General features: G+C 48.0%; 1 protein-coding gene across 4 annotated transcripts in view; it reads right to left on the bottom strand.

The window, feature by feature from the left end:
• Positions 1-12,795, bottom strand: part of KSR2 (kinase suppressor of ras 2) — a 485,310-nt gene that overhangs the window by 112,023 nt on the left and 360,492 nt on the right. For all 4 annotated transcript variants that reach the window (XM_070769588.1, XM_070769587.1, XM_070769585.1 and 1 more), the window contains 2 exons: positions 7,403-7,472; positions 4,297-4,380 (listed from right to left, as the gene is read on the bottom strand). In XM_070769588.1, coding sequence (XP_070625689.1) covers positions 4,297-4,380; positions 7,403-7,472 — 154 coding nt within the window. The remainder of the gene's footprint in view (positions 1-4,296; positions 4,381-7,402; positions 7,473-12,795) is intronic.

Raw genomic sequence — 12,795 nt, 5'->3', positions numbered from 1 at the left:
GTAGGTCCTGCGAGCTGTGTTCTATTCAACTTTCCAGGAGATGCTGACTCAAACTCCAGTTTGAGATCCATAACCTACAGAAATAAAATCAGCTCTGCAAGGGGATTTGGAGCTCATGAGAGCAGCGCTTCTCAAAATTAATGTGCACAAGAGGCACCTGGACAATCTTAAAATGCAGATTCAGGTGCAGCAGGTCTGGGGTGGGGCCTAAGAATCTGAGTTTCTGATCAGCTTCCAGGTGCTGCTGCTGCTACAGGTTACAGGCCCAGGGACCACATTTGGAGTAGCATATGTCTAAGCCAGGACACCACCAGAATTGTCCTAGATTTTTTAGTTGCTTAGTTGTGTCCAACTCTTTGCAATCCCAAGGACTGTAGCCCTCCAGGCTCCTCTGTGCTTGGAACTCTCCAGGCAAGAATACTGGAGTGGGTTGCCGTTCCCTTCTCCAAGGGATCTTCCTGACCCAGGCATTGAACCTGGGTCTCCTGCATTGTAGGCAGGATTCTTTACTGTCTGAGGCACCAGGTAAGCCCTGTTCTGGGTTTTCTTTTTTAAAAAAGGCAGGGATGGGGCAGGGGTGGGGGTGGAGAATCACTACCTTCAGGACAGATTCAAACCCAAGCCTCTGGAAATTGCTTTAGGGTAATTAGGAAATGACCCGCATCACACACCACTTTCCCCCTCAAGGTTCCCAGTCAGGTTTAAGACCTTCCCTGAGCACTCCAATTAAAACTGCAGCCCCTTGCCTGGCCCTCCCTGCCTCCCTGCTCTGCTTTGTTCTTCTCCTTAGCACTTCAGCATCATCTGAACAGATGACCTATTTCACTACTTCGTTTACTGTCTGGCCTCCCCGTCTCCACCCCCACTAGCATGCAAACTCCGTGAAGGCAGGGATTCTGTTTCATTGACTGTTGTTTCTCCTGTTCCTAGAACAGTTTCTGGCACATAGTACATGCTCAGTAAACATCAGTCAAGTACATGAACAAACAGTTCTGCCCATTTTTTAAATCAGCTCTGACAGCTAAGAATCTGCAGGAAACACAGGTTTGATCCCTGGGTGGGGAAGATCCTCTAAAGAAGGAAATGGCAACCCACTCCAGTATTCTTGCCTGGTGAATTCCATGGACAGAGAAGTCCAGCGAGCTACAGCCATGGGGTTGCAAAGAGGCAGACACGACTGAACAACTAACACTAAAACAGTTCCCGGCACACGGTACATGCTCAATAAACACTGGTAGAATAAATGAACAAATAGTTCTGCCCATTTTTCTAACCAGCTCCCTCCCCATTTTCGGCGTTGCCCTCTGGGATTTCACTGGTTACTGCTTGTGTGCCCACACTTGAGCTTCACCGAAGTTCATTTCTCTATAGGTGTGTCTTCCCCTAACCTCTTTGACAATGGGGTCTGTTTCCCTTTTCTGTCCTTCATCCAAATCTTTTCAACTAAAATTTTGCGCATCTTTTAAATCACATATAAACAGCCATCCATCATCACTACTAATCAATGCAAAAAACTGCACAATTTCACTGATGGAAGAGTAAAATCAAACTTCAGAGGATGATATCAGTAATGCAAGCTCCTAATGGCAACCCACACCAGTACTCTTGCCTGAAAAGTCCCACGGACAGGGGAGCCTGGTGGGCTACAGTCCACGGTGTCACAGAAGAGTCGGACATGACTCAGCAACTAAACAGCAACAGCAACAATTACACACCAGAGAGAGCACTAAACTCTGCTGACATCAGGCGAGTACAGCATCAAAGTTCCTGAGGCATCCGGAAGGTCTGTGGCTGCTACAGATTCTGCTTTCACCTTTTGGGTGGTTGTTCTAAAGTGAAAGAAAGTGAAAGTGAAGTCGCTCAGTCGTGTCCAACTCTTTTCGACCCCATGGACTGTAGCCTACCAGGCTCCTCTGTCCATGGGATTCTCCAGGCAAGAGTACTGGAGTGGGTTGCCATTTCCTTCTCCAGGAGATCTTCCCGACCCAGGGATTGAACCCAGGTTCCCGCATTGTAGGCAGACGCTTTACTGCCTGAGCCACCAGGGAAGTCCTAAGGGCTGAGCAAATTGGTTAGATCAAGTGTTCCTTCCAACCAGGGCTTGGTTTGAATCCTGCCTCTTACAATTCCAGGAGGCGTTTCTGTACAAGGTAAGAGTGGGGAGGAATGTTTGATAAAATGTTTGTCATCTGGGGCGAGGACCTTTCACAGACTCCTTCCAACAGCCCTGTGACGGGGGTGGGGGTGGGGAAGGGGCACTAACATCACGCCCACTTTGCAGGTGAGGAAACTGAGCCCGCAATGAGAGTCCCTTCCTAAGGTCACACAGGGAGTTCGGCAGTGCAGGTGGGACTCCAGCTCAGTTCTGCCTGCTTTAGAGCCTCTGCTTCTGGCAGGCATCCACGTCTCTCTCTCTCAGGTCCCCATCCCTCCCCCAACCTTCCGCAGGGTCTGAGCCTCTGCTCATTACTTCTGGAACAGAGAGAGTGTGAGTGAAGGCTACCTCAGACTTCTGCCTCTAGCGCTGAAAATTAAAACGGCTTAGGAAGCGTTCAGCCTCATGGACTCCTGGCTGCGTTCCTGTCACCTAATTACCTGACTTCAAAGCCTCTGCTCGGCAGGTGTGAGGATGTGAAAGCTGCCATCTCCCCCTCAGAACATGGTGTGACTACACACAGATGAGACGGACCCCGAAGCATCTGGTGTACCGGGGAAAGCAGACCAAAGTTCCACCCGGACCCAAAAGCATGGCTTCGTGCGTCTCCAGATCAGAAAGAGGAGAGGCCGCCGTCCTGGGGACTCACCTGGGGCCAAGGTGGGGACGTGGGCCTCTAGACACTAACACCTGGTAGCTACTGCCCCCACCCCGTCCCCGTGTGCCATGCAGTTTAAGGTTCCTTAGAAGTTGGAACTAATTAATCCTCCCCACAACTCCAGGAGGGAAGGGGGCTCAGCCTTGCCTTATCACTGAGACATCCAGGCTGCAGGGAGAGTAAGAACTCCTTCATGGGGCAGCGATGTGGGGAGGCCTGATGCAACTTGAATCAGTTCCCAACCTGGGCTGGACAAGGAAGAGGGAGGCTGGAGGAGAAAGAAGGAAGAGGCTGGAGGAGTCCTACTTTTCAACTTAGTGGCCCCTATAAAGCGATCAGATGCATACTCATTTGTAACCCTTGATATAGTTGAACGTTCATATTTTACAGACCAGAGCAGGTATTTAGTACAAGTTTACAGGAGGGAAGAAGAAGACCAAACAGAAAGGCATTTGTGACCTTTGACAGAAAGCCTGGCCCTGGGCTATGTCCTTTGGTGTTGATTTATTCAGTGCTCACTGCCACATCAGGCAGGTGTGATGATCATTTCTTTGGTGCAGATGAAAATCCTAGCAACAGAAATGTGAGGCAACTCGCCCACGGTCACTGAGCTAAACAGTGGCGGGACCAGGATGTAAAAACCTATCTCAGTCTGACTCCAAGGCCTACGTTGGGCGTCACAGTCCCTCCTGCATCCCGTTGCCAGACGCGACCTGGGGTGGGTACGTGGAAGCAGGGGGAGGTGGGGGCTTGAGTGGTCTGGTCTTCTCGCCAGAACTCGAGACCAACACGATGCCACAGAAAGAACAAGAGTTTGTGGGACAGGGTTCAAGTCTTGACTGCCACCTCTCAGCTGTGTGACCTCAGGCTTATCCTAGCTTTAACTCAGCTTTCACATTTGTAAAATGGGAAGAATCGGAACCACTCCCACTTGGAGAGACACCATGAGGAGAAAAAAATTAAGGGCAAAAGCCCTTTGCAAAGTTGAATTCAGGGATTGGCAAACCATGGCTGAGGGGCCAAAACCAGCCATGGGCTGTCTTTGTACAAAGGGCTTTACTGGAATAGATAAATCTGTCATGCTTATTTGTTTATATATTGTCTATGGCTGCTTTTGAACAACACAGCAGAGCTGAGGGACCCTGTGGGCCACAAAGCCTAAAATATTTACTCTCTGGTCGACCAGAGAAACAGTTTGGCAACCCCTGATTGCAGAGCCTGTGGAAATGCAGGTTCTCTCTGTACTCTGCAGACAGTACTCTGAGTTTCCAGCATAGACCATGAGCTCCAGTTCTTACTCACAAGCACTCTCCTGACCCCTTCCCCAAGTGCAGGTGTTCTTTTAGGGCATATTTCCAAAAACAGAGCAAGCAGCTCTCCTGAGAGCCAAGGAACAAAACCTCCTAAGCCATTTCAGAGCCCAGGCCGGCTCCAGCCTGACATTAGGCACTATGAAAAGGCGTTTGTGGGAACAGCCACTTACTTGCAATTTTTACACTTGAGGCCAAAAAGCATTCCTTTCCCACAGACTGTGCACGTCTGAGACATCCAGTACTTGGTGGAAAACCTGTGAGGAAGAGAGAGAAAGTGTTCAAGGCCAAGGTGATGGTGACTGACCTAGCTCTAGAAGGATGACCACTGGAAGGAAAAGCAATGGGCCCTTGATTCCAGCCCCACTTCTTCCAAACTAGGTGACTTAATCAAACTGTTTAAACCACTGGAGCTTTGGTCTTTTCATCTGGAAAGTGGGCATAATAACACTATTGACCTCATAGGTTGTTTGGAGGATTAGACAAGGTTACACATGTCAAGGGCTTCACACAGGGCCTGGTAGACAGAAAGCAGTCACTGCATGGGGTTGTGACTATATTATTACTATATTATGACATTCAAAACAGTCATTCAGTCATTCAACAAACATGCCTGGAGGCCTACTATGTGCCAATTTCAGTTCCAGGACAGATGGATGGGACTGTGACTGTCCTCAGAGAACCACAAAGCAAAGTGCGGTTTCCCTGGGAGTCTGTTTCCTATCACTGAGCTGAGCCTTCCCCATCACTGCTATTTACATCCCTTGGTTAGGGAGCTTCAGGAGGGAATCTCCCCAAAAAGTGGAGACCCCCAAACTTTAGTAGCAGAGAAGAGGCCTCTAAAGGGAAAGCCTTTGCGGACCACCAGCTCACCTCCCTGCCTAGCCACCACCACGTGTTGCAAACAGAAGGCAGTTTGGAGGTTTCTGATATTCAGTTAAGAACTAGCGGGAACAGAGGTGCATTAACTTCCGAGGTTCCCTGATGTTGCCAGGGTGCTTTCCTCGCACAGAGATACCAGGCAGCAGCAGGGCTGGGCCCAAGAAAAGTACTGAAGGTTGTCAGGTCAGAGTTAATTTTCATTTCCAATTTTTGTCACCTCCAGCAGGAGTTGTATCTAATCTCCACTGCCTCACAGTGTCAAAATGAAAATTGGAAGTGATTATGTAACTTTGCTGCTTGAAAATTTTGAGGGCAAGCCTGCATCCCTCTGCTGTACCATCTTGCCTGATTTGGGTCAGTCACTTTCCAAACAGAATGAGCTGCAGCCCGAAGCCTCCATGTATAAACAAATAGCAATATTCTGAATACAGACTCTTGTGGCCAAGAAAACTCCCTTTCCAGTTTTGGACTGGGGGTTGGTTAAGTCCCATTCTGCCCCTTCAGTAGGGCCAGTGAGTTTGGCAGGATCTATTTTTGCAGGATTTTGCAGCTTTGGGGAATGGCAAATGGGCTCATGTTCCACCCACTAGCCAGCAGTGTGGGAATCGAGAGTATGAGTGGCAGACGGGAATTCCTTTTTTCCAGCCCTCTCTCATCCTTGGGATCAGCAATCCCTCTTCCCCAGATGTGACTGAGGTGACTCTGAGGACAGGGGATGGTATGCGATTTTAATTTCATTTTTTCACGAAGGCTGGGATGAGTGCAGGTCTCTCTGTCCTGGCATGGAGCCGGGGAGAAACACAGGGTGAGACTGGACAGTAACAGGGAATCCTAAGTGCTAGCTCTTCTAAGAAGATGTTCCTGTTGCCCAAAATCACCAGATGATTTCCCTCCTCTTGGCATCAGCATTTGAATCTGAGGTACCACCAGGTCTAACCTTAGGATGCTAGAGTCTGGCGTCTTGGTTCAGCCAATTGGGGTGGAGCCAAGTCAGGGCGTAAAGCTGAGCTAGGGGTGTGACCAATCCAGAGGTGGAGCTGAGCTGGAGTGTGGCCAACCCAGGGGTGGAGCTGAGCTAGGGGTGTGGCCAATCCCAGGGTGGAGCTGACCTTGGGGTGTGGCCAGTCCAGGGGTGGAGATGACATCAGGGAACAGAATGTAAGAAAACAAAACCGGGCCCTTCTTTTTGACATCTTTCTCTCTGCATCTCACTGCCTGACTATTGATGTGTCTATCATGTATTTCTCAAGGCTTCCTTCACCGTTTTCCATTTGAGTCTTAGCAACTATCCTGTCAACACATTTCTTTCAAAAACTGTTGACGAGATGACATTCTGAGAGATTGTGCCCACTCCTGCCTCACCCCAGGATACCCTTAGGTGTCTGCCCCTGGTATTGCCCATCTCTTATAGCCCCGATCCCCTCTGTACTGTCATGGTCTGTTAAATGTCTATCCCTCCACTAGACTGCGAGCTCCCCAAGGCTGAAAGCCTTCCGTGGTGCTCAGCGTTGCAGCCCTGGTTCAGATATTCTCTATAAATACTAGAGAAAAAAACCATGAATGAGTGAACTCTGCTGGTCACAGAGGCCTCAGTGCACAGAAAACTCTCAGCAGTGGTGTCAAAAGAACACAAAGTTCTGAGGTTAGTTAGCTTGCTGATTCATCACTTAATTATTTAGGGCCTCAGTCTCCCTATCTGTCAAATGGATGTGACCACACTTGTGCTACTTACCCCACTGAGTTTGTGAACAGATTGTGAGGATAACACAATAAAAAGTGAAAAGTTAACTTCATGTAATGGGTGACTTAGTGGACAGAAATCTCCCTCCTGAAAAGGGCAAGTGCACTCCTGGAGAGGCTGAACCCTGCACCAAACAGAGCTGGAGCTCTGGACTGACAGAAAGTGAGCATCTCTGCAATCTTGTCTTCTGGGTACAAAGACTCAAAATTAGGACAAGCATTTGTCTCAATACTGAGTGGTTATTACATGCCAGGCCCTTCGCTTAGCACTTCAATACATTATCTCACTTAATCTTCATGACCACCCTGAGTAGGCAGAATTATCTGATGAGAAAATTGATCCTCAGCGAGGTTAAGTAACTTCTTCAAGGTTGCAAAACTTTACTAGCTGGGAATGGAATACAGATCAGTCTGACTCCAAAGCCCTGGCTTTTAACCACTAGGTGTTAACTTTGTAAGAGCCAGGTGAAAAAGAAGCAGGCATTTCAATGCCCTGCCACATCAAGGTTCAACCTGGCAGAGGACAGAAGGGAAGAGCAGGGCCATCCAGGAACTGGGGCAGAACACTCTGCCGAGCCTTTCCCCACCCTGGGGCCAGAGCCCCCAGCCCTCACACGCTGGGAGAGAGCCACCCATGCACTCAGGAACCCGGCCTACCTGTGCTTGATGGAGTTGCCGAGGTCTCTGCGAGGGATCTGTGGGGACCAGCGCGGCACTGACAGTGTGTCTGCAGGGAGAGAAGACACAAGAAGGTCTGGTTACACAAAGAACTGGAAGTGGGGTGGGCTCTCACCAAGCCCTGGAAGGAAGAGGCAGGCTTGCTGGCCTCAGGAAGGGCACTGGCCACCATCACTTGCTAAACCAAAGCGAAGTGGAAAACTGGTTTAGCTTCTGTTATCTTGACTCAAGCAAGGTCCCCAGAATGAGGCTTCCAGTCAGTGCCTGGAAAGAAAGCAGCCAAGGGAGAATAAAACTGAGCCTGGCTCCCATCAGCAAGCACTTACTGTGAGCCAGGTGTGTGCCACGTGACTCACATGCCTGACTTCATGACATCCTCAAAACACAGTTAGAGACTGTGAGCATCCCATCCTCACAGATGAGGAAGCTGAGGCCTGGAGACAGGAAGTCATGTGCTCAAGGTCCTCACACCTTGTAGATGGCACACCAGCTGAGTCCGGGCTTAAGGGACCTAGAACACATGCCTGTGCTTGCAAGGCTCTGACTCGGCAGATTCCAAATGCTGGTCATACAACTACCACTCCCCTAGTTTTTGTATGCCCTTGTACAACTTAATTAAGTTGACTTGTTTGTTTAAACACATTTCTCCTCAAAGTAAACTCTATATGGAAAACCAATATCACATTCTGTATAAGTAACTGTTTAGAATATGTCTAACCATGCACCACCTTAAACTCACGCTAGAATAAGTGATGGATGGATGAATGGATGGATGAGTGGGTATATGGATGGATAGATGAATTGGCAGATGGATTGGTAGGTGGGCTGATAGATGGATAGATGAATGTTTGGATAGATAGGTGGATAAGTGGTTGGATGGGTGGACAGATGGGAAGATGGGTAAATGGACTGGTAGGTGGATGGATGGATGGATGTTTGGATAGCTGGGTGGATGCATGGTTGGATAGGTGGGTAGATGGACAGATGAGCTGCAATGTGGACAGATGGGTAGGTGGATCAATGAATTGGTAGGTGAGTGGATGGAAGGAAGGATGGATGGATGGATGGAAGGATGAACTGGTAGGTGAGTGGATGGAAGGATGAATGGACAGACAGCTAGATGGATGGATAATCTGATGGATAAATGGGAATGAGGAGGAAGCAATAAATCACATGGACTTTAGACTGGGTGCCTGTTCTCATCAGGTCTTTTCTTTCATGCCTTGGGCTACGTCCCAGTGACCCACACCAGCACTCCACCACTGAGTTCCAGGACTCCTTCCACTGCCTCTGAGCACCAGCCCCCACCTTCACTCCAGTGCCTGGGTGCCTGCATCACCCTCCTCACAGACCTCACAGGCCCCAGGGAAGTGTGAAACAACAGCAGAAATGAACTGGTGCTTTCTGTGAAGCCTCTACCAGTTAGGAGAGAGAAGAAGGAAGTGGCTGACCCACACGCCAGCTCTCATTTCTCAGGCCAGATGGATGGAGTCGGTGCCCCGTCCTCAGAGCTGCAAATGCACGCCTCATTTTTCACAGCAATTGTTATGGAGTGGCATGCTCATTGGGGAGCCGGGCATGTCTGAACCCATCAGGGAGCGTTTAACCCCAACCCATTCACGCCTCCCTTTTGTCTAATGACACTGTCGACAGCCATCTGAAAGCTGTTTCCAGAAACCCCAATTCCGCCCTTGTAAAGCTGGGACCATTTCTGGGAGAGCAAATGATTCTGTAAGTCCCAAAGGGCAGAGAAAACCTAGAAGAGAGACAGCATGATGTATCAGTCAGAATCATAGCCAGTGGAATCTCCTCCAGGTTAACTAAAAACTAAACGTCATCAAACCCAAGCCCATTTTATAACTTGTTTCAACTTGTGGGAGAAACAAACAAAAAACAAGAAAGAAAAATAATTTTAAAGGAAAGAGAGTGGGGGACTGAAGTCAGATTTCGGAGGAAGGATGCGACCTGCTAACTCCTTACAATGGTTTCTCCCGGCCAGGAATGGGAGGCGGAATGACCGTGCTGGAGTGGAAGCTAGTACACTAGCTCAGATACACAGTCTCCTCATGGGGAATCCACAAAATTATTAGTACCAGCACCAAAGAGGTTTCATCTCATGGGACATTAGTAGCGGCTGTCTAGAAAGGTGTATTCAGAAGGATTCTGAGGCTCAAGAGGAGAGAGCATTGGGGTTGATCAGCAATGTCTGCCATTTTGTCCTTGTTTAGTCACTAAGCTGTGTCCGACTCTTTGCGACCCCATGGACTGTATAGCCACCAGGCTCCTCTGTCCATGGGATTCCCCAGGCAAGAATACTGGAGGGGGCTGCCATTCCCTTCTGCATTCTGCCACGGGTAGAGAACAAGGCAGTGCCAACAAGTCTGCACACTTCTGCCGCTCCTGCAAGGACAAGGACACATCTCCATCTCTGCATCACTGTCTCATAGCACAGCATCGTGGACGAAGCAAGCATGTAATACATGTTTGCTGAATCTGAGACTAGTATCACAGAAGGAGTGAGTAGACTGAGTACTCCATATGTGGTAGGCACTATTCTGTGCAGCTTACACCCAGAAGCTATGCCTCTGTGCAGTCGGTGTTCTCATTATTCCCACAGCACAAAGGAAGAGACAGGAGCTCAGAAAGCTGCAGTGACTTGCTGAAGGTCACACAGCCGGGCCCTGGTAGATCCTCAAGGAGAAACTCTGCAAGTGTTTATGAGCCTTCCAAAAGCCCCAGTCAGGGAGGTTTTGCCTTAAGGGAACATTTGGCATAGTCTGGAGATATTGCCAAATAACCAGAGTGGAGGAGGTGGTGGTGGGGCACTGGCATCTAACTAGGTAGAGACCAGGGACGCTGCTCAACATCCTATAATACACAAGACAGACCCCTGCATCAAAGAACTAACCAGACCCAAGTGGCAATGGTGCCAAGGTTAAGAAACCCTCATCAAGATGTTTTTCACTTCTCTGGCCGTCTCCCCACCCCCGTCCCGCCCCCCAACATCTCGAGATGATACTTGTGAAGCTCAACCCGGTAGAGAACAAATCCTCTTTTATTATAAGCACATCCCACCGTTGGATTTGTATCCTAGTTATTCTGTTATTCTCAATTACAGCACCTTCTCAGAAAAGTAGATGTAATTAAGTTTAGTAGTTTGGTTTCATTTCTCAATATCTGGTTGAAGGGGTGAATTCCGTCAATTACATTCAATGGCTGCGACATCATTAGTCTCAAGCAATAATAACCTCCAGACGGCTTCATCCGTGGGTGTGCAGATCTGAATTCTGAGATCTTCTCTTTACTTTCTTCATTTGGATTTCATTAAACTTGCCAATGCAAGCCTTAAAGCAAAGGAAAACTGTTTAAAAGGAAAATCTATGAAAATTCAGGCCTTATCATAACAGAGAAGGCAAACAGCATTTAGAGCAATTAAACTGATACAGAAACTTCTGTTTAACAATCAAAGTGCCTATTAAGATGTCTCCATAGCTGAACAAAAGCTTTCTACTCTCATTTTCTGATAACAAGTCAGGCAGACACAGAGGCAGAATTGTGATCATCCCTGGTGTGTTCCGTTCCAGGGGCAGGATAACAGGAAAACAGACACTTCTTCCCAGATATTTTCATTCACGGGGCATGGAAAGGGAGAGGGTTGGAGAGAAGGAGGACTCCTCTTCCCTCCTTTAGGTCCCACTTTTGATGCCCTCTCAGAAGTGGCCTCTGTAGAGAAGGGGAGAAACCAGGAGGCTTGGTCTTTGACACCTTGGTAGCCAGACAGACAAACAGGACCCATGATAGAAGGAATCAATATTAATAAAATCATCACAGTAGGTAGAGCTTTAAAATTAAAAACTTGGGCTCTGACCTGGTGAATTTGAACTCAGGCTAATGGAGGAGTCAGGCATGGAGAGCACGCTTGAAAACATTTATCACAGAGACAACACGTGAAGATGGGTGGTGAGAGACTTCTCTGGAGGCCCAAGGGTTAAGACTCCACGCTTCCACTGCAGGGGGCATGGGTTTGATTCCTGGTCAGGGAACTAAGACCCCAAATGCCGCTCAGTGAGACCAAATAAATAAATAAATACATTTTTTTTAAAAAAAAGATTAACAGTTGGAGTGATTAAAAAAAAATTTTTTTAATGGCTGATGATAAAACAAAAGAAAGGGATGAAAAAGAAGAGGAGGAGAGAAATAAGAATAATGATAAGAATTTTTAAAAATGAGAAATAAGAAAAACAATAAATATGCTTTGTGTTGAGCGTTACCACGCACCAAGCACTATTGCCAAATGAGCCCTTCACATATGTGATCTCATTTTATCCACACACCGCATGTATGAGCACATGTGATGCATCAGCTGTTACTGTCGGTGCCACTTCACCAACGAGGAAATCAAGAAGTGATGCCATTTGTCCAAGGTCACACAGCGTGTGTTTTTTAATTCAGGTTACCTAGCTGAGGCTCAATAAACAACAGCCAATTCATCCCTACTTCACAGATGGGAACACTGAGACGTAGAAGCAGTACGCAACTGTCTATAGTTTAGAAGTCTCTGAACTGGGATTTGAACCACAGACAGGAACAAACTGGATGCTTCCATTCCAGATCGCCCTCCAGATACACAGAGTTCACCCACCCTGTAACTGTCCATGCTTCCTACTTCTGAGAAGAGTAAAGGGAAGATGAGAACCAGCCGGTTCAAAAAGGCCACAGAGGCTTGGAGAGTGATGCCATAGTGTGCTGTGTATTCTGACTATCATTCATGCAGTTACTCAATAAATATTTTGTTGAATTTGCCCACCCTCCAAGTTATGACCAACCTAGACAGCATATTCAAAAGCAGAGACATTACTTTGTCAACAAAGGCCCATCTAGTCAAGGCTATGGTTTTCCCAGTGGTCATGTATGGATGTGAGAGTTGGACTATAAAGAAAGCTGAGCGCCGAAGAATTGATGCTTTTGAACTGTGGTGATGGAGAAGACTCTTGAGATTTCCTTGGACTGCAAGGAGATCCAACCAGTCCATCCTAAAGGAGATCAGTCCTGGGTATTCATTGGAAGGACTGATGTTGAAGCTGAAACTCCAATACTTTGGCCACCTGATGTGAAGAGCTGACTGATTGGAAAAGACCCTGATGCTGGGAAAGATTGAGAGCAGGAGGAGAAAGGGACGGCAGAGGATGAGATGGTTGGATGGCATCACCGACTCAATGGACATGGGTTTGGGTGGACCCCGGGAGTTGGTAATGGACAGGGAGGCCTGGCATGCTGCAGTTCATGGGGTTGCAAAGGGTCAGACACGACTGAGTGACTGAACTGAACTGAACCACCCCCAGAGATGTCCACATCCTGTGACCTAACAGGTA

This window comes from Bos indicus, chromosome 17 (assembly GCF_029378745.1).
Source record: "Bos indicus isolate NIAB-ARS_2022 breed Sahiwal x Tharparkar chromosome 17, NIAB-ARS_B.indTharparkar_mat_pri_1.0, whole genome shotgun sequence".
Classification (NCBI taxonomy): domain Eukaryota; kingdom Metazoa; phylum Chordata; class Mammalia; order Artiodactyla; family Bovidae; genus Bos; species Bos indicus.
This window is presented reverse-complemented; position numbering and strand designations above follow the sequence as displayed.